This window comes from Lepidochelys kempii, chromosome 2, assembly GCF_965140285.1.
Source record: "Lepidochelys kempii isolate rLepKem1 chromosome 2, rLepKem1.hap1, whole genome shotgun sequence".
Classification (NCBI taxonomy): domain Eukaryota; kingdom Metazoa; phylum Chordata; order Testudines; family Cheloniidae; genus Lepidochelys; species Lepidochelys kempii.
Genome location: NC_136381.1, coordinates 154,990,746 through 155,012,004, shown reverse-complemented (window position 1 = coordinate 155,012,004; position 21,259 = coordinate 154,990,746). Strand labels below are relative to the sequence as shown.

The following is a 21,259-nucleotide window of genomic DNA, read 5'->3' as shown; positions in this document are numbered from 1 at the left end:
TCCTCCAATGCTGGGTTTCTACACTAATAATGCGTTGGTTTTCTGCGTCTGTGCATTTATTTAGCTTGAGCCTAGACTCGAACTCCATCCATTTGGAGTAGGGCACGAAATGGCCAGGTGACTTTTCATGTTGCTTCAGAGCATCAGCTAAGTTATGCCAGTAATTGTACCCAGAAAGCATAAGCAACAATTTGGCATTCTTGTCAAATATTTTGCAAGAAAAACAGAACACTTTGTCAGTTGATTTTGGGTAAACCAGGCAGCACCCCAAGCCCGGCACCTGCCAAGCCCGGCACCCCAGGCAGTTGCCTGGGTCATCTGCTGCTAAATCCAGCCCTGCTCTTGGGATAAAATCTCAAGACATGCACTTGGCTTTTCTTTTTCACAAGAATTTCACTAATTAAAGCAAGGACAATTTACTGGATTTCAGCATATTATAATCAGAATTAAGGACATTTTCTTAGCAGAGCCCTGTGTTACAAATCAGTGCTTATTTAGACTGTTTACAGAGTCACCATAATAGTGTCAATGTTCTGTTTGTTTATTGGCTTGGGCAAGGTGGGAGGTATTTGCCTAAGTGAGACCTTTTATGAGATATATACGGGTAATAAAGCTTTTGACAGAAAATGCATGACCACTTCAGAAATCTTGTAACAAAAGGAGTATAGAGTTAAGTTACATGCTGATTAAACCAGATGCTCGTTAAATTCCAAAATAACCAGTTCAGCTGGAAATAATCTTTAATTATAAATGTGATTACTAAGCAGGGTTTCCTTTAGTTGCTCCCTGATTTTTTACAATCATGTATATAGTGGAATAAACTTTTAATAATTCATTGAATAAATATCAGTTTTGTCTGGTAGGAATGCACTAGTCATGAGCTCAGATTTCAATGATTTAATATTAGTAATTAAGAATTAAACAGTTAGGTGAAGCATGTTGATTGGATTTTAGCTCCCAGAAGAGCAAAAATGCATGTTTAGTGCAACTGGTACAGTGTGCTTCCTTTTACTTTTATCACAGAAGTAGTTGGGAGGAAAATCAGTAGTTTCCATAGTAGCTGTTCATAATTCAAAAGTCACAGTTGTCATTTGTTCTTGCCCTGAGAAGAAATTACAAAAGTTTGAGTCTTGGGTGTAATACTGAACAGATTGCCTAAAGTCCCTAGCGTACAGCTGTTTCGTGATGGCCTTCGAGTGCATTGCCGATTTTGAACTGTTGAAAATGAAGATGCATTGTATGATTAACTGATCAGCCTGAAGATACTAACGAATCAAAGCAGTTTAATACTGCACCAAGCTGCTTAATGTTGTGATTTCTTGCCAGCAATAACTAAAATTGAAAAAAGAAACTATATTCAAATTTTGTGGTTTCAAACAAAGCATTGTATTAAAATAATACCCCAGTACTGTACCGTACATACAACACTATAGTAGTATGGAATGAATGCTATGAGTTAGAACTGTCAGATAATTGGGATTCAATATTTTTCACCTTGAATTATTTGTAGGCAAATCTAGCGTTGCAGGAAGCAAGGCTAGCAGTTGCGCAAACTGAATTAAATAACGCACAGAACCAGCTTGATGAGAAACAGAGGGAATTGGACCAAGTACAAGCCATGTATAATGCTACCATGCAAGAGAAACAAACTTTACTGGATGATGCTGACGCATGCAGACGGAAGATGAACAATGCCACAGCCCTAATTGAAGGATTAGGTGGAGAAAAGGTATTGATGCATCTGAGCAGAGATCCAGCATAAATTAATTGCTTTGAGCACAATCCATAGCAACAATCAATAGTGCCAAATAAATTCACAGACAAAAAGTGACATCTATATACTGTAGTGTGAATGTTATTGTATTTTGCTTATATATATATATATATATATATATATATATATATATATATATATATATATAAAATTCTTGGTTGATCTGTGTGTATATAACAAAGTTATAATAGCCTGTTGAGTTAATATTGCTCTTTTGTATGCATATTTAGATCATTATTCTGCAATTCATGTTGTGCTAATGGTTTGATTTAAGCACTGGGAGCAATACTGGCAAAACTCCTTTAACTTAAACAGGATCATGAAATAGGTCTTTAATTAAACATTTGAATTAAATATTATGAAAATAATTGTTCTTTTTTATATATACCCAAGAATAGTAGTTCAAAGTATTGACTACTTCCCTGCAAAACTTCCAGTTGCAGGTCTGTGAGTTGACAAACATTTCAATCCATAGGGTATAATTTTGATTTGTCAATATCCCATGGGCAAGACCTGTCGGGTCACAGATGTTGTTATAGTTTTCACCCAGTAGAAGAATAAGACCTGGCAGCATTTCAGATCTTTAAAATACTTTGTTTTTAATTCAGAATGCATATCTGAAGATAGAGGAGCATTGCCTTTACGAAATTATGTGTGCTTCCAGTAAACACTGGATATATGTTTTGAACCCAAGGGTTGGAAATTTTGACTATGTCATGGTGTGACCATTGCCCCATGTGCTTTGAGTTTGAAGTTGCCATTCCTTGTAAGGGTGAGGGAACTACTTTGATGGCCCGACTTCAGAGGCTTATGGAACCTGAACCTTTCCAGAGGACTCTGAAGCAGGATACTGTTCATCTCTGCTGGTCATTTGGTAGCACCTTATAATAATTGTTTGGGTGAAATCCTGGCCTCAGTGAAGTCAATGAGAGTTTTGCCATTGATTCCAGTGGGCCCAGGATTTCACCGTATGTCCTTCACTTTGATGGGTTGGCTCCTCGGTTCCTTCTTCCCTGGGTTCTTCACAAGTCACCCTGCTTATGGAGGACTTGTGACCGCTGAAGCAGAAACAGGAACAGCTAGACCAGTGGTGGTGCAAGACTTGATCTAATTGATTCCATCATCAGGTATATGATGTGATGATTTAATCATATGCTGTGGCTGTTCAGAACTATAAAGACATTTTTTGCCTCCACCATTGCATCCACAGAGTCTCGAAGTTTGAGGCAAAAAAGCTGTCGTTTTTTTATTGTGTTTTAAATATATATGAAATGTATTGAATGCTTTGGCTACATATTTTTAAGTCAATACTTAAACTGAAAGAGCAAATCTGAACATGTGTCTGCAACTCAGTATGGTGGGTTTTCATGGGTGTTGAGCTGTAAGATCTTTCAGGACCTGTGAGTCAGCTATACTTTCTGAGACCGACAGCACGATAAGGGGATACACAGAGCCTGGTCCTGCCATCTTCACTTGGGCAAAACTGTCACTGGCTTTAATGAGAGTTTTGTTTAAGTAAAGATTGTAAGACCAGGCCCATAGTGCATACAAAACAAATGAGAATAGAAATTCATAAAAGTAAGGGAATAATTAAAAAAGTGATTTAGGAAATTTCTTATGCTTTCAGAATAGACTGTTTTAAGCCCAAAACACTCTTGGTTCAATTAGCAGTAAAAATATACTGGGAAGAAAAAATAGATGCTTTGATTTGAACTTCAGTTGAATTTTGTGCCTATTTAACAAAGTTCTTTACAACATTTTAAAATTTAGATTCGTTGGACAGAAAGCAGCAAAAGTTTTCAAGATCAAATTATTCGATTAGTTGGAAATGTTCTTCTAGCCACTGGATTTCTCTCCTACTCTGGGCCATTCAATCAGGAGTATAGAAACTTGCTGCTCCGGCTGTGGAAGACAGAGATGGACCAAAATAGGATTCCATATAGTGACGTAAGTATTCCTGCATTCTAGAAAAAGATACATTATTGTGCCCCACAGAGAAATACTGCTAAGAACATGTAATTCTTAACAGAGAAATCCTTTGAAAAGATTTACCGGCTGTCAAGTTCCATCTCCTTCTTTAAACAAAAAAATTGGCAAATATGCTAATATGAAAAAATCTCATTCAAAAATCCTCTCTTTTTACTTCAGTACATCAAAAATCCTGTACGTACTGAATCACATGGTGGAGTTAGCAAATTCAACCAGGTTACTGTAATCTGAGAACCTCTTATGTTAACATTTCTGTGAATCACTTTAGCTATATATGGTATTTCGTGACAGTAAGATAATATAAAAAAGAGCCTGTTCCTGCTCCCATTGAAGTCAATGGCGGCAATTTTAGGCACCAAATCCCTGTCAGCATATATAGGGTGATTATGTCCCTAAAAACCAAAATATCCTTGTTTTCAGGGTGTGTTTCACTAAAAGCAATGAGTACATGTGTGTTTCAAGGACTTCCCCCTGAAAGGATTATCATACTCTTGCCAGAACTTTCCAGGGACTCTCCCACCCCTCTGTACTTGTCCTTTAATCCGCACTCCTCCTGTGACAAACCCACAGGATGGCATGTAGGAGAGGGAAGAGGCTTGTTTGGCTGAGGAGAGCAGAGGTTCCCTTCTCTCACTCTCCCAAGCACCTCTTCCTATTGTCACCAAGACCACTCCCTTTCCGTTGTTACCCACTATCCCTCCCACCAACATTAAAAATCTGGTCAACCTAGAATCACTTATTTTGTTGTTATGATCCTGAAGTATAAAGCCATGAATATCAAGGATGGATCTGGATGAAAGCTCCCTTTATTTGTTTCATATTTCTGCCAGATTGTGTAATGAATACTTTAACCCACTGTTTTTACAGATTAAGTTGGCAAAGCAATTGACTCCTCACTCACAGAATAAGGTTTACTAGGATTTAGGGTTACTTAAGTATAACATCAGGATAATCAAGATTTGCTAGAAAATGTTTGTAAAATGGAACTAAACAGCTTTTCCGTTTCTCAAGCTTCATGCTTCATTTTTAAACTCTTTGTTACATAACTGCACTCAAAAATAAAACAATGTAAAACTTTAGAGCCTACAAGTGTACTCAGTCCTATTTCTTGTTCAGCTAATTGCTAAGACAAACAAGTTTGTTTACATTTATGGGAGATACTGCTGAGTGCTTCTTATTTACTATGTCACCTGACAGTGAGGACAGGCGTTCACATGGCACTTTTGTAGCTGGCATTGCAAGGTATTTATGTGCCAGATATGCTAAACATTCATATGCCCCTTCATGCTTCGGCCACCATTCCAGAGAACATGCTTCCATGCTGATGATGCTCATTAAAAAAAATGTGTTATTAAATTTATGACTGAACTCCTTGAGGGAGAATTGTATGTCTCCTGTTCTGTTTTACCCGCATTCTGCCATATATTTCATGTTATAGCAGTCTCAGATGATGACCCAGGACATGTTCATTTTAAGAACACTTTCACAGCAGATTTGACAAGACGCAAAGGTGGTACCAATGTGAGATTTCTAAAAATAGACACAGCCCTTGACCCAAGGTTTAAGAATCTGAAGTGCCTTCCAAAATCTGAGAGAGACGAGATGTGGAGAATACTTTCAGATGTCTTAAAAGAGCAACACTTGGATGCGGAAGGTACAGAACCCGAACAACCGAAAAAGAAAATCAACCTTCTGCTGGTGGCATTTGACTCAGATGATGAAAATGAACATGCTTCGGTCTGCTCTGCTTTGGATCGATATCGAGCAGAACCCGTCATCAGCGTGGACACGTGTATTCCAGAATGGTGATTGAAGCTTGAAGTGACATATGAATCTTTAGCGCATCTGGCAAGTAAATATCTTGTGATGCCAGCTACAATAGTGCCATGTGAACACATTCAGGTAACATTGTAAACAAGACATGAGCAGCATTAACTCCTGCAAATTGTAACCAAACTTGTTTGTCTGAGTGATTGGCTGAAGTAGGACTGAGTGGATTTGTAGGTTCTAAAGTTTTAAAAAAAAATTTAATGCAATTATTTTTTGTACATAATTCTAAATTTGTAAGTTTAAATTTCATAATAGAGATTGCACTACCGTACGTGTATTTGGTGAATTGAAATATATTATTTCTTTTGTTTTTTATAGTGCAAATATTTGTAATAAAAAATAAATATAAAACGAGCACTGTACACTTTGTATGCTGTGTTGTAATTGAAATCAATATATTTGAAAATGTAGAAAATATCCAAAAATATTCAAATAAATTGTATTCTATAATTGTTTAGCAGTGCAATTAATCACGATTCATTTTTTTAATCACAAGATTAATCATGATTAATTTTTTTTCATATTTTTAATTGCTTGACAGCCCTACTATTAACTTCTTTGTGCCTCACTTTTCCCAGCTTGAAATGAAATTATTAAGGTTTTGACATGGTCAGACTGAAGCTGTCAAAGGAATGCAAATAGAACTAGCCATTAGGTCTTCCAGCCACCAGTGTTGCTAACTCTCATGATTTTATGACAAGTCTTGCAATTTTTGGTGTTTTTCTTAAAGCTTCATCTTCTAGAGTCATCTGCTTTTGTAAGAATCTCAGCTTACATTTAAAAAATAAAGAAGTTTCTAGCCCTAGTAGTTGCAAAGAAAACTTGAAAATGTGAATGCTAAAAGCCCCCCAAACAGAAGGCAAATAAAAGAACTCAAACTATATTATTTTTAAAATCTCTTGATTTTTGGAGGCCTGACTCATGATTTCTGAACTCTTGGGGTTGGCAATAGCGAGCCTAGCTCTGACCACCTCTAAATTGGGGAGACTTAGGCCATCGAAGCCAATCAGGCTACTCACAGTACATAAAGTTAAGCATGTGAGTAAATCTTTGCAGGATCAGGCCTTAAAAGAGAATGAAAGCGGGGGAAAGCCTTGACATTTTAACAGTAAGTTTCTAATCCTTTTCTTTGAAAATACCCTTGAAAATGTAAATTAATTGCTATGATTTGGAGTTTGTGGGATAGTCGCTCCCTGCCTTTGGATCTATTGGAGGGCATGATATGAATTTATAGCTGTAATGGGCAGTGTTTTGCAGGATGAAGCCGAAGACAAAGGCTGCCTACAGCAGATGTGGCTACAAAGTGGCTGCTTGTAGCTGAGCTGGCAAAAAGGAGGGCAGCTCACTAACAGTGACACAGAGTGTGGTTGTGGACTGAGAACAGAACTGGGAGTAAAGTACTCCTGCAGTTTAATCCTGGCTCTGACACTGACTCCCTTCGTTGGACCAGTCAGGTCACTTAGCCTTTTTGTCTTATGGTGCGTCTAATTTTCAAAATAAAAAACAAAAACATGGCAGCAAGTCTCAGAGCCCCAGACAATTCTTGTGGGGCTCATGCTATGGGGATAAAAATAGCAGTGTAGGCATTCCCATTCAAGCTGGAGCCCAAGCTCTAAAACCCAGCGAGATGAAGCATGTTTGCTTTTTCACAAACTTTAGCTTCCAACTAAGCATTTTTAATAAGAGCATGCTAACAGATAATAATTTAAGCTTTTATATTAGGATCTTAACCTCATCAGTATGCTTGTTGACAACGCTACAATTGGAGAGTGGAGCCTCCAGGGTCTTCCAAATGACGACCTTTCAATTCAGAATGGCATCATTGTCACAAAGGCATCTCGATATCCTTTGCTGATTGACCCACAGGGTCAAGGAAAGATCTGGATTAAGAATAAGGAAAAGAATAACGAACTCCAGGTACATTCTTTGTTTAAATCATTTTTCATCTCTGTGTCATGTTAGATCATTGCTAATAGTATAATAACCAATACAAGTTAATTATACACCACCATATTTTGGCTGTGCACTATGGTAATTCGAATCAAGTCTTCATTTTATATTCTGTATATGGTGAAAAGATGTATAGAAATGCTGTAAAGATCACACATATATTATGTCTTTATGTAAAAGGATGATATCCATGTGATAACTTGTATTTATCCTACACCTTTGACCACCTCACCCACACTCTAGTGACCAGTCGATCCTCTTTGGGATTTGGGACTTACTGTTACATTCCAGATCTGTGAGATCTTCAAATAGATGATTTGTTCAGTCCGCATTCCATGTTAATGTTTCCTTTCTGTTGCACACCTTCTCTCTTCATTCATTTTTCATGGGCTAATGCCCCTTCAGCAGTGGTCCAGTAGTGTTGCTGGAGGCTCCAAGGCTAAGCTCTGCCCTTCAACTCAGGCCACCAGATTTTCTGCCTCCAGAAGTATGACAAGTTGGCGATTCACTTTCTCCCAGTGATTTTATCATCTTTGTATTCATTTTTGTGCAGTTGCAAGTTTTAATCTTCCTCCTTCTCCTCCCCCTCCCCTGTGTCAGGTAAATAGCAGTGTGGTGGTGTCAACCCCTTGGATGTGCCACTGCCAGACTCTTCTGTCCCAACTCAGGCACGGCTGAGCTGTCCTGCAAACAACTGACTTAAATGTAAACAGGGCTCCCTACACAAGGCAGCACTTATAGGCTCTCTAGAGAGGGAATTATGTCCTGCCACTTCCCAGGGCACGGGGCATAGAGTCAGACTGGCATGTCAGGTCCCTGCCATGCCCTGTGGAGTCCCGGCTTCAAAGCAGAAAAGCCAACTAAGGGGTTTCTGAGCTTTCAGGGAGAGAGCCTACAGACAAGGAGGAAGCTATCTGGCCAGCTCAGCTGGTAAGTCCCACAACAGAGCTGGGCTGGGTCCTGAAAGGGGCTTTCTGCTGCTCCTTGGGGAAAGTAGCAGGGCTCCTACCTAGCTCCCCTTCCAGGGAGGTAAGTGAGAAATCCCTTCCCATGATCAGAATGATCCTGACTGACTGAGGAAAGCCATGAGTGGTACTAGGTTGCACCTATAGTACTTACCTGCATGTTAGCTAGCCTGGGGGAACAGGCCTTTCAGACTCCCCAAGTCAGTTAACAAGCTTCTTCAACAATCGAGGTATACGTACCAATACCCTTCCTTTGTTGTGTGGTCTGCTGTATTAATTTAGATGGAATATATAGGCTAGAAGTGATAACATAGCCACTCACTGTTCAACATTAAACAGTGTTAATGGTACACCCTGTCACTCTTTGGGGTGGAAATGGGGTATTATAGCCCCACGGCTGAGTCCAAATGGCTACCCTTAGCCCCAGGGCAGTATGACCTAAGGGCCAGTGTCAGTGAGGCTGCCCTCTTAAGCAGGGCTGTGTTCCCTAGTGGCCAGAGTCAATATGGCTGCCCACCTATTCGGGGCAGTGTGGCCCAGTGGCCAGAGTCAATATGGCTGCCCACTTATCAGGGCTGTGTGGCCTAGAAGCCAGGGGGGAAGTGAGATGCCACTCAGGGCTGGGTGGTAGCCAGGGTAGGGGCCGGGGGACCAGACCCTCCATAGTCCACTGGGTCCCAACCCAGAGCCCGGTCAACATCGAGTGGATTTGCCACTAGGTCAGCGGGGATCCATCTGAAACATGCTGCCTTTGTCCCAGTTCCACAACCGGATCAATGTCTAGTCCCCCTGGGTTACTTCCTACCCTCTTTTCGAACGTTGCTGTCCACAGGTCTCCTGGACATCTGGGGTCGTCAGCCTGTGAAGCTCTCAAAAACTCCGTCCTCTCTTGGGCTTCCATGGGCAGCCGGGTATCTGCCTGGCTCTCAACGCACTTTGCTTTCGTGATCTGGGGCTCCAGCAGCTGCTGGGTGGGCGCCTGTAATGTGCGTCCTCTCTCTTCAGTGGTCAGCCCTGAGTGAGCTGGGCTGCTCTCTTTTATACCTAGGCTCTAGTTGGAGCATGCCCAGCAGTGGTCAGGAGGTGTGACATCCTCTACCCACAATATGGAGTTAACCCCTTCTTGTCCAGTGCAGGGCTGGTACACCCCATCACAGATCCCAAAACGAAGTGGTGGGTGGAACAGACCATCCCCCCCCATTATTTTGTCCACCAATTAGACATAGTTTCTGGCACACCAATTTTGGTTCACTGATTTCTGTTTCCACTTTTTGTATTTACCAAGCATGATCTTACCACATTCCGTGAGTTATATCAGGAGGCCTTTTTGTTTTGATTAATTTAGTCTTTCTGCCTCCTTTTTGTATCTTTTCCCATCAACATTATAGGTTATTGTGACATCTTATGAACATTCACATACTTTTTACAATTGAGCTCACAATTAGTCCCAGTTTGTGGGCCCAGTTATCACAACAGGTCCCCAGGCCAGGATAAATAGTGTACTACCTCACCACTGTAAACAGCCAGGAGAAGTAATTACAAAAAGTAATTTTCCCTCTGTTGATACTCACAGCTTCTTGTCAACTGTTGGGAATGGGCCACATCCACCCTGGTTGAATCGGCCTTGTTAGCACTGACCTCCCACTTGGTAAGGCAACTCCCATCTTTTCATGTGCGGTATATTTATACCTGCCTACTGTATTTTTCACTCCATGCATCTGATGAAGTGGGTTATAGCCCACGAAAGCTTATGCCCAAATAAATTTGTTAGTCTCTAAGGTGCCACAAGGACTCCTTGTAGTAGTTAGTTAGTTATTTCCAATGGTTAGGATTGCTAGTGCCATGTATCAGCTTCATTCCTCATGGGTTTCTCAAAGCACACCTGCTGAAATTCCTTCTGAAAACATAAAACCATGTACTTGATGCAATGCAAAATTAAGCATTATTCTCAGATAACATCCAGTGCCCCTGTGTGGGGAGGCAAGCATAAACAACATGTTGAAAGCCAACACAACATTCACGCTAGACCCTTGCAAACTCACTATGGAAGCAAGCATACTTGGAAGACAAATTTCCAAAATCTCATCGTAGGTGTCCTTTTAGTTCATTTTGACACATCTATAAGGGTGTGTCTTTAAATAGATTATTTTAAAAAGCAAAAACCACAAACATGGCCATATGGGATGGGACCACTGAGTACCATGTCCTTTTTGTGACTGTGACCAGTACCAGCTGCTTCAATGGAAGGTGCAAGATACTATATGGCAGGCAATTATGGTATTTGCAGAGGAAGTGTCCCCCTGCTTCCTGTTAAGAGTTGCCTTATTTTTGAGGCATGAATGTTTATATCCATTCTGAAAACCAGGGAGTAACCAGAGTCCAAATCTTCTCCATGACAGTGGAAATAGTGTCCTGGGAAGAGAAGAATCTGCTGCCTTTCCAGAGAGTTCACATAAAGGATACAGAAGAAATTGAAGAAGAAGAAGCTGAAATCCTCCTCCTCATCCTTCACTGGCCGAGAAGATACTTTGGACTTGCTAAATAGGCAAGGACCCCACATTGTACCTTCAGAAAAGACCAGACATCTTGAAGCTGGGATTCCTTCATGTAGACTGGGAACATCTACCTTTAACAACTTGGGCATTGGAAGAGAAATGTAGTTTAGCATGGAATCTCCATTAAGCAATGATACAGTTTTGTATCCAGACAGAACTCAACCAGGATATTTCATTTACTCATCTGGCCAAATTTACATGTCAGGATTATGGGGAAACAGAAAGCTTTTTGGGACAGGGACTGCCTCACTGTGTATTGTCCAGCACAGTGATGCCCTGACCTGTCAGTGCTGTTGTGATATGAATATTATTATAATCCCCAAAGATCTGGTGATCTCAGCTACACTAGAGTTTCTCCAGGAGGTTTGGTTGGAGTCCTACAACTGAGCGCTATAGAAATGTGGGTACCAACCATAGTGGCATTTTGTAGCCAGGCACATCAGATCTTGCATTTGAGTATCAGGTGCCAAGTTTATTCACAGTGACAAATTAGATGAGCCTTTAGCTGGCCTTTCTTGTCACCATTACTTCTGAAAAGTAAGTTTGAGAATTAGTTCCCATATCCCTACAAAAACCACACTGCCTTTGTCATGAGGAAAAGGTTATTCTTATAGTTCCAGAAACCTTTCTCTTCAAGGTAAGTTACGCTTTCTACAATTCCTGGGAAATAGTTCTCCCATCATTGTATTCTAACCCTTGGAAGATTTATGGCATAAATAGGCATTCTTACAGCTCTAAAGATATATTTCAAGCATACAGAATGCATATGCCAATTGCACCCTGTTCATTTCATTCTATCATAATGCCAAGGCCCGAGAGCCTCAAAGTTGCTGCAGGCAAGATGTAAAAATCCTGCACCAGTTGGCATGCTATTCTGTGAATAGTTGGGAAACTATTCACAGAAGTCCCTAAAGGTACTGGGTATGAGTGTATGAGCCTCATTCGAGGAGTATTTGCAAAGTAAGTTTCCATTCCTCTGTAGAGACATCCTTTGGTAGGAAGGTGCTGCTGGGTTGGTTCCCATATAATTCCTTAGTGTATAAAGTTCTTGCTTTATATGGAGGAAACATCTGTTCCTGCCTACTATTCTACTATAATAATTGAACTCTGCTTACTCTTTCCCTCTCTACATCTGGTATGCACTGCTCATTACTTCCCAGGAGTAATGAATGAGGAGAGAAGCCGTGCAACAGAATGAGAATTTTCTTACCTGATAATTTTATTTTTGTCCGCACCTTCTCTCTGAATTCAACCCATCCTGGTAGTTTGGTAAATGACCAGAATATAAATTGAAAATGTTCTCTAGTGAGAGATTTAGACATATAGTGTCTTAATGCTAATAATTGATTGCTGGAGGTTTTCTGTATTTGTGGAAGAACTCTGCTGTAAGCCTGAGCTGAAGGATGGAGCATAATCCTGGAGCCTCCAGCAACACCACCTTTGAATTCCATAGTTGGGGGGTCATTAATCCATTAGTGGTGAATGAAGAGAGAAGCTGCTAACAGAAGAGAAATTTCTTACTTGATAGTTTTCTATTCTCCTCAACAAGTGTGGAATTTTTACCTCCTCTCCAAACTCCACTGCTCAAGGATGCAAGATGGGCAATAGTGCAATCCTGCATCTTTGATGGATTTAAAGTCCAATATCTCATGATCCTGAAGAGGTAGAAATGGGAGCTTTATACTATTGTCTGCCAATGTGGTCCTGGTGGAGATGGATTATTGGGAGAGTGCCACCGAGGCAGTCGAAGGTGCATGAGGATTGCAATTTATCACATGGATACCCAATCACTGTTAATATGGTGAGTAATATACTGCCTCTAGAGCCTGTCAAAATGAGGTTGATGGATGAGAAAAGAGACTAATAAAAAAGAATAGGACAACAAAAACATGGGCAATGATGATGTCTCAGACGTGATATTATGACCTAAACCCTTACCTTTCTGTTGTGCCTGCAACCTCCAAACAGAAGGCCACATCATCTAGGGAGGGAAATCAATAGGATTTGGTATCAAGCCCAGAACCCTTAAACCAATAATTGAGAAACATCACCCCCACCCCAGATATGGCGAAGAAACACAGCTAAGAGCATGACAAAACTAAAATGAGAAAAAAGAAAAAAATGATATAAAATATCCGCAGAGACCTGCCAAGAAAAAAATGGATGTTAGAATCTACGTGTTTTGGGGGGTTTGTTTTGTTTACTAACAGGCTAACAAAATCACCTCAATCTGTGTTTTAGCTAGAGGGGTACCTGAGCAAGAATCTACCAGTTCCCTAAGGCCCTTCTTAGCTAGAGAGGGAAGCCAGTAATATTTGGCATATGACTCAGAACTGTAACCCAGTTTGTACAGACTGATTTGTAACACCACATGTAGAAAGGATAAAGAACTGCAGCTAAATTAATGGGAAAAGATAAAATGTAGAGAGAGAGAGGTGTTTTAAAAAACTTAGTCCTGTGAAGGATAAGGGGACATTTATAGATCCAAATGTTAACAAAAACACCCCAGTATGATTTTCCATGAGAATAACTGAAGAGAAAATGGTAAAAGACAGGTATTTATAATGATCCTTTTTAAACCTGTGACATAAGGTATATATTTCTTACACATTTGCTACTAGAGGGCAAATATTAGACTTTTTATTTAAAGATAAATAGAATTGTTGATGTCCTTATGTAAGTGTTAAAAGAGAGGAAGCAAATACCAAGAGTAAGGGAATGCAACAGAACTGAGACATTATAGGTTATGCGTTCCAGAAGGTATTCATATTGATTTCGTAAAATTTCTGTTAAAGGAATTTTAAAAAGTCAATTAATCCCATTTGTCTCATCTTTCCTCAGATAAGTCCATTGTTAGTCTCTTACAGGCAGTAAGTCACTATACTTCTGTTCTTTTTTTTTCTGTAGCCCAGCATCTCCCACAATTCTGGACATCAGGGATGCTCTCCTCTCTCAGCTGCTCATGGACGTGGGATCAGAGTTCTGGTGCCACATGGTCTGGCCAGGTGGCCATGCCCCCTCTGCTCCTGCTTGCTGCTAGGTTTTTTGCCTCTATAGCAGCAGACAGGGTGGCTTCTTTGGCTCTCATCCTTCATCCTTCTATTTCAGCTTTTCTGCCCTTTTTGGGGGGCTGTAGGGAGCAGTGTTCTCGCTCCTCAGCATTCCTCCTCCCTGAATCAGTCAACCCTTCAGGGGTTTAACCCTCCCGAGTCCCAACGCCTCCACTGCAGCATCTCCCTGCTGGCTTCCCTGTCCCTTATAGGAACAGCAGAGCAGCCAAGAAAGCATCAGGTCAAATCCAAGCAATGCTGTTTATGGGAGGCAGCCTGTCCAGGTTAGGCAGATAACAAGTTGGGCCCAGCCTCCACCCAGCCTTCCATTCCTTACTCTGTTAGGTCCTGGGGCTGCAAGTTGCACAGGCAGGTGGGGTCCCCTACCCATTAAGGTAACCATGAATCCAGTGGGGGGAAATATACGAGGAACCCCAGTGCAGAGGAGGGAGAGGCACCAACAGTGGGGAGGACCCTGACCACGCTACTTAGAGGGTAAGTCCCAGTGAACGCCTGCCAAACAAAGAGGGGAGGCTTGTGGGGCCACAAGTCGCCCCCCCAAGTCTTAAAGTTTGTTCTGAATGCTTTAGGGAAAGAAGCAGGGCTTCTAATCAGCCCTCCTCCCTCCCAAGCCAACCAGGAGGGCTCTGACAATGAGTTCCCCCCTCCCAGGGGGAATGGGATTCAGTGGGGAGGATTCTAGGACAGACGTCTCGAGAGGGCTCCAGGTCTGAAGGAAGGCAAGCTGCAAAAGGCCTCACCAAAGCCTCAGCCGAGCCTCTGCACTCCCAAAACACACAACAAGGGTAAAAGAGGTTTACATGTTTTTTTAAAAGGCTAAAAAGGGAAACACAAAGCACAACAAATCCAGGAGATGAGATACCCCTGACCCCTCTTCCTCTACTGAGGAGGGTGAGCTGTCTGGCTCAGAAACCTGAGCAGGCTTCTGAGATTAAGCCTTAGAGTAAATTTCTCCCCTTAAGCTCCTCGGCTGAGTACTGCAATACCCCTTCACTCGTCCCTTGAGGAAGTGATTAGGGGTACATGGAACAAGCCTGACAAGGGCAACACCTTAACAAGAGTGACCTCAGGGTCTATAACATTCAAGAACCACAGGGCACCATTGCTGAGACACTGAAGATTGACACCTCTGAAGATTGAGCATCCCTCGCCAGGTATGGTTACTTCGTCAGACTGTGAGTTCTATCCCAAGGACCCAACAAAAGAAAGATGGAGGCCTCTCTCCAAAAGGGCTTTCAAGCCTCCTCCATCATTCTCTGAGTGTCCCTGGCAGCTGCCTGCTTTGCAAGAGCATCTCTTTCCTGGCTGGAATATCTCAAATCCATTAAGGACAGAGATAACCCTGACTTTGGCTCCACTTTAAAGAAAGTCTCCCTAGCAACAGTGTTTGTATCTGATGTCTGAATGGATGCAGTGAGGTCCTCCTCAGCACAAACCATGGCTTCCAGCTCAGTAGCCAGGTGCCAGCAATGCCTATGGCTCTGAATCTGGAAGGTGGCTCTAAGCAGGTCTGATGCTTGGCCAAGTTTACAGGCTCCGTGCTTTATGGAGAAAAGCTGGATAAGATGGTGGATGACTGTGCTGCAAAATCCAAACACTTTCTTCCCCACTAAATGCCATCAGGAAAGAATATAGACTGCCCTTCGGAGAGAGGTGCTCCTTTCACTCCTCTTCCTCACAAAGGTATAAGTGAAGGAACAACAGATTCCCAAAGGAAATACAGCAGAATCAAAGCCTAAGGGGTGTGATGTAATCCAGACATACCTCAGGTCCCCCCCATGCCCCAATCCACTGTTTACACAAACCTCCATCAATAACTGAAGCTAAGAGGCGGGATTTCCCATTTCCTAAAGGAATGGTTTTCATTAACCACAGACATGTCAGGGAGACAGTGAGCCAGGGATACTTTTCTTTCAAACTGTGGGCTTCACCCCATCCATTCTTCATCCAGTCATCCAGCTCCAATGACCCCATAAAACAAAATCTAATCCAGAATGAAATATCTCATCTTCTGGATATGGGAGTGATAGGGAGTGTCCCCACAGAGGAAAGATTCTCCAAGTTCTTCTCCATCTTCTTTATTGTACAGAAGTGCATGGGGAGGCAGGGGGATGAGGTATCACAGCCAGTCTTAACCTCAAAAGGCGCAACAGAATAAAGATAAAGAAAATGAAGTTTTGGGTGGAGACCCTGGCTTCTGTGGTGTCATCCCTACCCCAGGAGGACTTCTTGTCTTCAGTAGGTCTAGCGAATGCATATCTCCATATCCCCATCAGTCTGTGCCACTTCAGACTTCCGAGATTCATCTATGTAGGAAACATTTATCAGTACTAAACTCTCCTGTTCAGCATGACGTTGGCCTCAAGGGTTTTTATAGAGATGGTGGTGGTAATAATAGCTATACTCAGGTCACAGGAAATTCACCTGTACCTTCCTGGATGACATTTTAATCTGTCGCCATCAGCAGAGCACAGAGCCACACATATCGGATGTTGAAACTCCTCCAGGTGCACAGCTTCATCACCAATGCCAAGAACAGTTTTATTTTTCCATCCAGGAATGTATTTTCTTGATCCAGAGCTTCAGGAGGCCCACCCTAGCACTATTTCTCCAAGTGCTAGGACTGCTGGTATAATGCAGAGGGGTCACTCCATGAGGACACTCATGTATCAGGAGTCTTAAAGCCATCATACTAAAGGTGTGGTACCACTCCCCGAAACACATGAAAGATCAGTTGTGGGTTCTGACACAGATGTTCAACTCCTCACAATGGTGGTGAGCCCACTACAGTGCCCACAAGGGCATGCCCAACTGCCTTCCACTTCCTTTAGTCCTGGCAACTGAATCCAACCTGGAAGGCTGGGGAGCTCACTTGGAAACCCAAAACAGCCCAGGGCCTCTGGAGCGAGGAGGAAAAGGCTCACAGCATAAACCTCCTAGAACTGAGAGCTGTCAAACTAGTTCTGCAAAGGTTCCAGCCTACCCAAAGGCTGAACCGTGTCCTGGTTCAGTCAGACAAATACGACTATGGTCGCATATTTAAACAACCAAGGGGGAACAAGGAGTCCAGCACTACCCACAGAAGCAATGGACATAATGAGATGGGCAGAACAGTTCCTCCTTTCTCTCAAAGCAATCCACATCACAGGGGACTTGAACCAAAAGGCAGACTGACTTAGGTGCATGGTCAAAAACTCTGAGTGGTACCTGAATCAGGAGGTTTTCGATCCTGTCCAGTTAAGCACGGGAATAAATTGCCTAGGGATGTTGTGGAATCTCTGTCATTGGAGTTTTTAAGAAACTGTCAGGAATGGTCTAGTCATTGCTTAGTTCTGCCTTGAGTGCAGGAGACTGGACTAGATGACCTACTGAGGTCCCTTCCAGTCCTACATTCCTATGATTGATTCAGAGGGAGGCAGACCCATGATCCACGGGGACAGTTGCCTTATCATGCAGTTGGCTGCAGGGCCTACTTTCTAATTTCTACCCTTTCCACTACTGGAGAAGATGGTCCAGAAAATGAGAACAGACTACGGTAATAGTGATAACTCCTCATTGACTGCAGAGACCTGGGTTCCCGGACCTTACAGAGCTGAAACTAGAGTTCCCACTCCAGCTTTCATGGAGACTGGATATCCTCTTGCAAGGTCGCCAACTTCATCTGGACCCAAAACAGCTTCAACTAACAGCCTTGCTGTTGAAAAGGAAGAACTAGAAGGTCTTGGTCAGTCCACCAGAGTCATTAAAAAATTACTTTAGTCTAGGAGAGTATTGACACTATCAGCTCTGGTCCAGATTCAACAACTGGTGCCAAGAGCACAGTGTGTATCCCAGAAATCCAGGAATTCCAACCATACTGGACTTCTCCAAGAAGCCATAGATAGAGGCCTTCAAACCAGTGCTTTTGCGTGTCAGGTGTCTGCTCTTAGTAGCAGGTTATCCTCGGGCTCCCTGGCAGACAATGCACAGATAGCCACTTTCTTTCAAGGAGTTTGATAAGCCACACTGGTGACCTTCTGCCAGTTTTGAGGGCCCTGATGAGCTCTTAGAGCATCTGACTTCAGTGTCAGCCTTTTATTTACCGACTAAGGCTTGTTTCTTATTAGTTGTCACATCCTCCAGGCAAGTGTCAGAGCAGGCAGCCTTATCTATACAGGAGCCATATTGCATGTTCCACAAGAGCAAGGTTGTGCTCAGGACACCAGAATTCTTTCTTTCTAAGGTGAATTCATCTTTCCACACTTCCAAAGAAGTTGTGTTTCTTTTGTTCCGTCAAAAACCACAACATCCAACTGAAAAGGTGTGGCAGACCTCAAATGTCAGAAGAGTATTGAAATTTTGTTTCAAGCATAAAGAATCCCTGAGACGATTGAGCTCCTTATTCACGTCCTTCCACATGAAATAGCAAGGACTCAGAACTTCCACGTTCTGCATTTGTAGATGGATTAGACTGTGTATTGTAGAACAAATCATCAGAGGCTCCTGTCCCAGAAGGGATCAAGGTGCTGTCCACAAGATCCTTAGAAACCTTGTGGACAGAATGACCAAGAGCATCAATTTCAGACAGTTGCAACGTGGCCACATGGTCTATAAATTACCCCTTCATTAGGCAATACAAGATGGACAGCAATACAGAGGCCTCCTTCCGCAGAAAGGCACTGCAGGCGGTGGCCCAAATATAATACAGACTTCTCAATGAGCTTACAAAAGGGGGGTACTTTTTTCCTACCAAACTTTTGTTTCATATCCCTCCCTACACCTGATCACTACTCGCTACTACCCAAACATCTGGAATTGTGGGAGATGCAAGGCTACAGAAAAGAAAATTTCTTGCCAATAATTTAATTTCTGCTAGCAGTGTCTCCCACAATTCTGCCCTCCCTAGATGGCTCATGAGTCAAGAGTCAGATATAGTCATTAGCATATAATCATCTTCCTTGGTCTAATGTATATAGTTATCTCTGGAATATGTGTTAATAATAATATGCAAGTTTTACAGTTTGGGAATAACTCATTTGGCTCAAGCAGGAGCAGAGGGGGCATGGCTAAATTTTGCATTCCAAAATGCTGATCTCCCTCCATGAGCTGCAGAAAGAGGAGAGTAGCTGAAGCATCCAAAATTGTGGGACACGCTGATAGCAGAAAGGAAATTATACGTAAGAAATTTTCCAATGCTGGTTCTGTGTAGGATACATGTTTTGGGAACCAGAGTGATAAAGTACATTTATTGGGTGTAACCACACACATTTTGAATAGATGTCTGTCTTTATTTAAATTCAGACATATCAGTATATAATCCTAGCACCATGCCCATGGGAACTTGGGGGATACTGGCCCTGAAATAACTTTTTCATCAATTTTCTAACATCAGGCCAGTAGTTATATCAGAATTTAAAGTCAAAAACATTTTCTCCCCAGTTCTTCATGTGAAAAAACACACTGGGGTTTTTTGCTAACATTTAGATTTATAAACATCCCTTTTTCTTTTCTAGGTCTCTTTGAAAGTATATTAAAATTCCTCCTTCTCTCTTCATCTCTTCTTACATTTTAGTTTTTTTTACATGGTTTTAGCTGTGTTTATAATTTCTAGGAGTGGGACTACTCAACAGACATTGGTCTAGGGGTTCTGGACCATACACCAAACCTCCCTATGTAAGGTTGGACTTCAAGGTGGGAGTCAAGGGGTGAAAAGGGTTAGGCCAGATCCTCGGAAGAGTGAGGGTTTAGGTCATAGCATCATATCTGGAACATCTTCATTTCCTGTGCGGTTGTTGTGTTTATCTTATTTCTCAATAAATTTCTTCTCATCCATCAACCTAATTTGACAGAAACTATGGGCATAGTGCTATTATGGTGGTTTTATACATACTTCAGTTTTAACAAGGCTAAAAGTGTGAACAGCTATAGTTGTAATCTTTTCAATTATATGTTTTATATTTATCTAATTATATCTGTTTACTATATTTCTTAACATTTTAATTGAAAAGGTATACATAGAGATGCTAGATAATACTTAGTCCTGCCTCACTGCAGGGGACTGGACTAGGTGACTTATCGAGGTCCCTTCTAGTCCGACTTTTCTATGAATCTATGTCTTCTGGGCAAGGGCTTTCTTCATTTTAATTGTGTGTGTATCTTAGTGTCATCTGAAAAAACACAATTTACCAGGCTGATGAGGAACACTATTCTATTTTCATCCAAAGACTGAAAAAGACTTACACGCAATTTAAGAATTATAAATAAATCATGATCAGACCATTTGATATTCAAAGATTTGGGAAGGGATTTGATCTCGTGAAGTGCTGAGCTCCTGTTGAAGTCAATGACAACTGAAGGTTCTCAACACCTCTCAGGAGGCATTCAGTACCTCACAATAGCTGCCCCCTGTCGATCATCCACTGTAACACTTCTCTGCCTCACATGGGTGTTGTGAGGATAAAGTCATTAATGTTTATGAGGTACTCAGGCACTGCAGTGATGGGAGCAAGGTAAAGCAAGCAAATAAAATAGATAACAATGAGGAAAAGCAAAGAGGCAGATCCTCCTCCCATTCAAGTCAACGGCAAAACTTCTATTAATTTAAATGGGAGCAGGAGTAAGCCCAAAAATTGTGGTGATGTATATGGATCTCTCACTGTGAATTGAATGTTTAAAAAATTCTGATTGGTTTTGTGTTGATCACTGTATAGAGCAAAACTGGATTTTATTATAAGCAAATCTCCATAGGTTACGTCTCTGAACCACAAATACTTCAGGAGTCACCTAGAAGACTGCCTTTCCCTAGGAAGACCTTTGTTAATAGAAGATGTTGGAGAAGAACTCGACCCTGCTCTGGATAACATTTTGGAAAAAAATTTCATAAAATCTGGCTCAACTCATAAAGTAAGATGAATTTTGAACATGAAAATAAAAGGACAGTGTCATAGATACCTGATATCGGCTGGTGACTAGACACCACAGTGATTGCACCTTTGAAATGTTTAGACAGGCAGACAGCAATCATTTATTTAAGTAAATAATTTATCTGATTTTTTTTAAGAGGGGATCATCTTTCATCGGAAGAAACAACTGTTGTTGGAAAGTGAGCTGTTAAAAAATGAAAAATGTATTTATATTTTTTTTCAG

The 21,259-nt window shown here is 41.6% G+C and overlaps 1 protein-coding gene across 1 annotated transcript in view; it reads left to right on the top strand.

Moving 5' to 3' along the window:
• LOC140907170 (dynein axonemal heavy chain 5) overlaps nt 1–21,259 on the top strand; it is a 268,060-nt gene that overhangs the window by 176,163 nt on the left and 70,638 nt on the right. The window contains exons 61-64 of the mRNA XM_078851322.1: nt 1,511–1,729; nt 3,545–3,721; nt 7,316–7,510; nt 20,861–21,016. Of these exons, the coding sequence (XP_078707448.1) occupies nt 1,511–1,729; nt 3,545–3,721; nt 7,316–7,510; nt 20,861–21,016 (747 nt within the window). The remainder of the gene's footprint in view (nt 1–1,510; nt 1,730–3,544; nt 3,722–7,315; nt 7,511–20,860; nt 21,017–21,259) is intronic.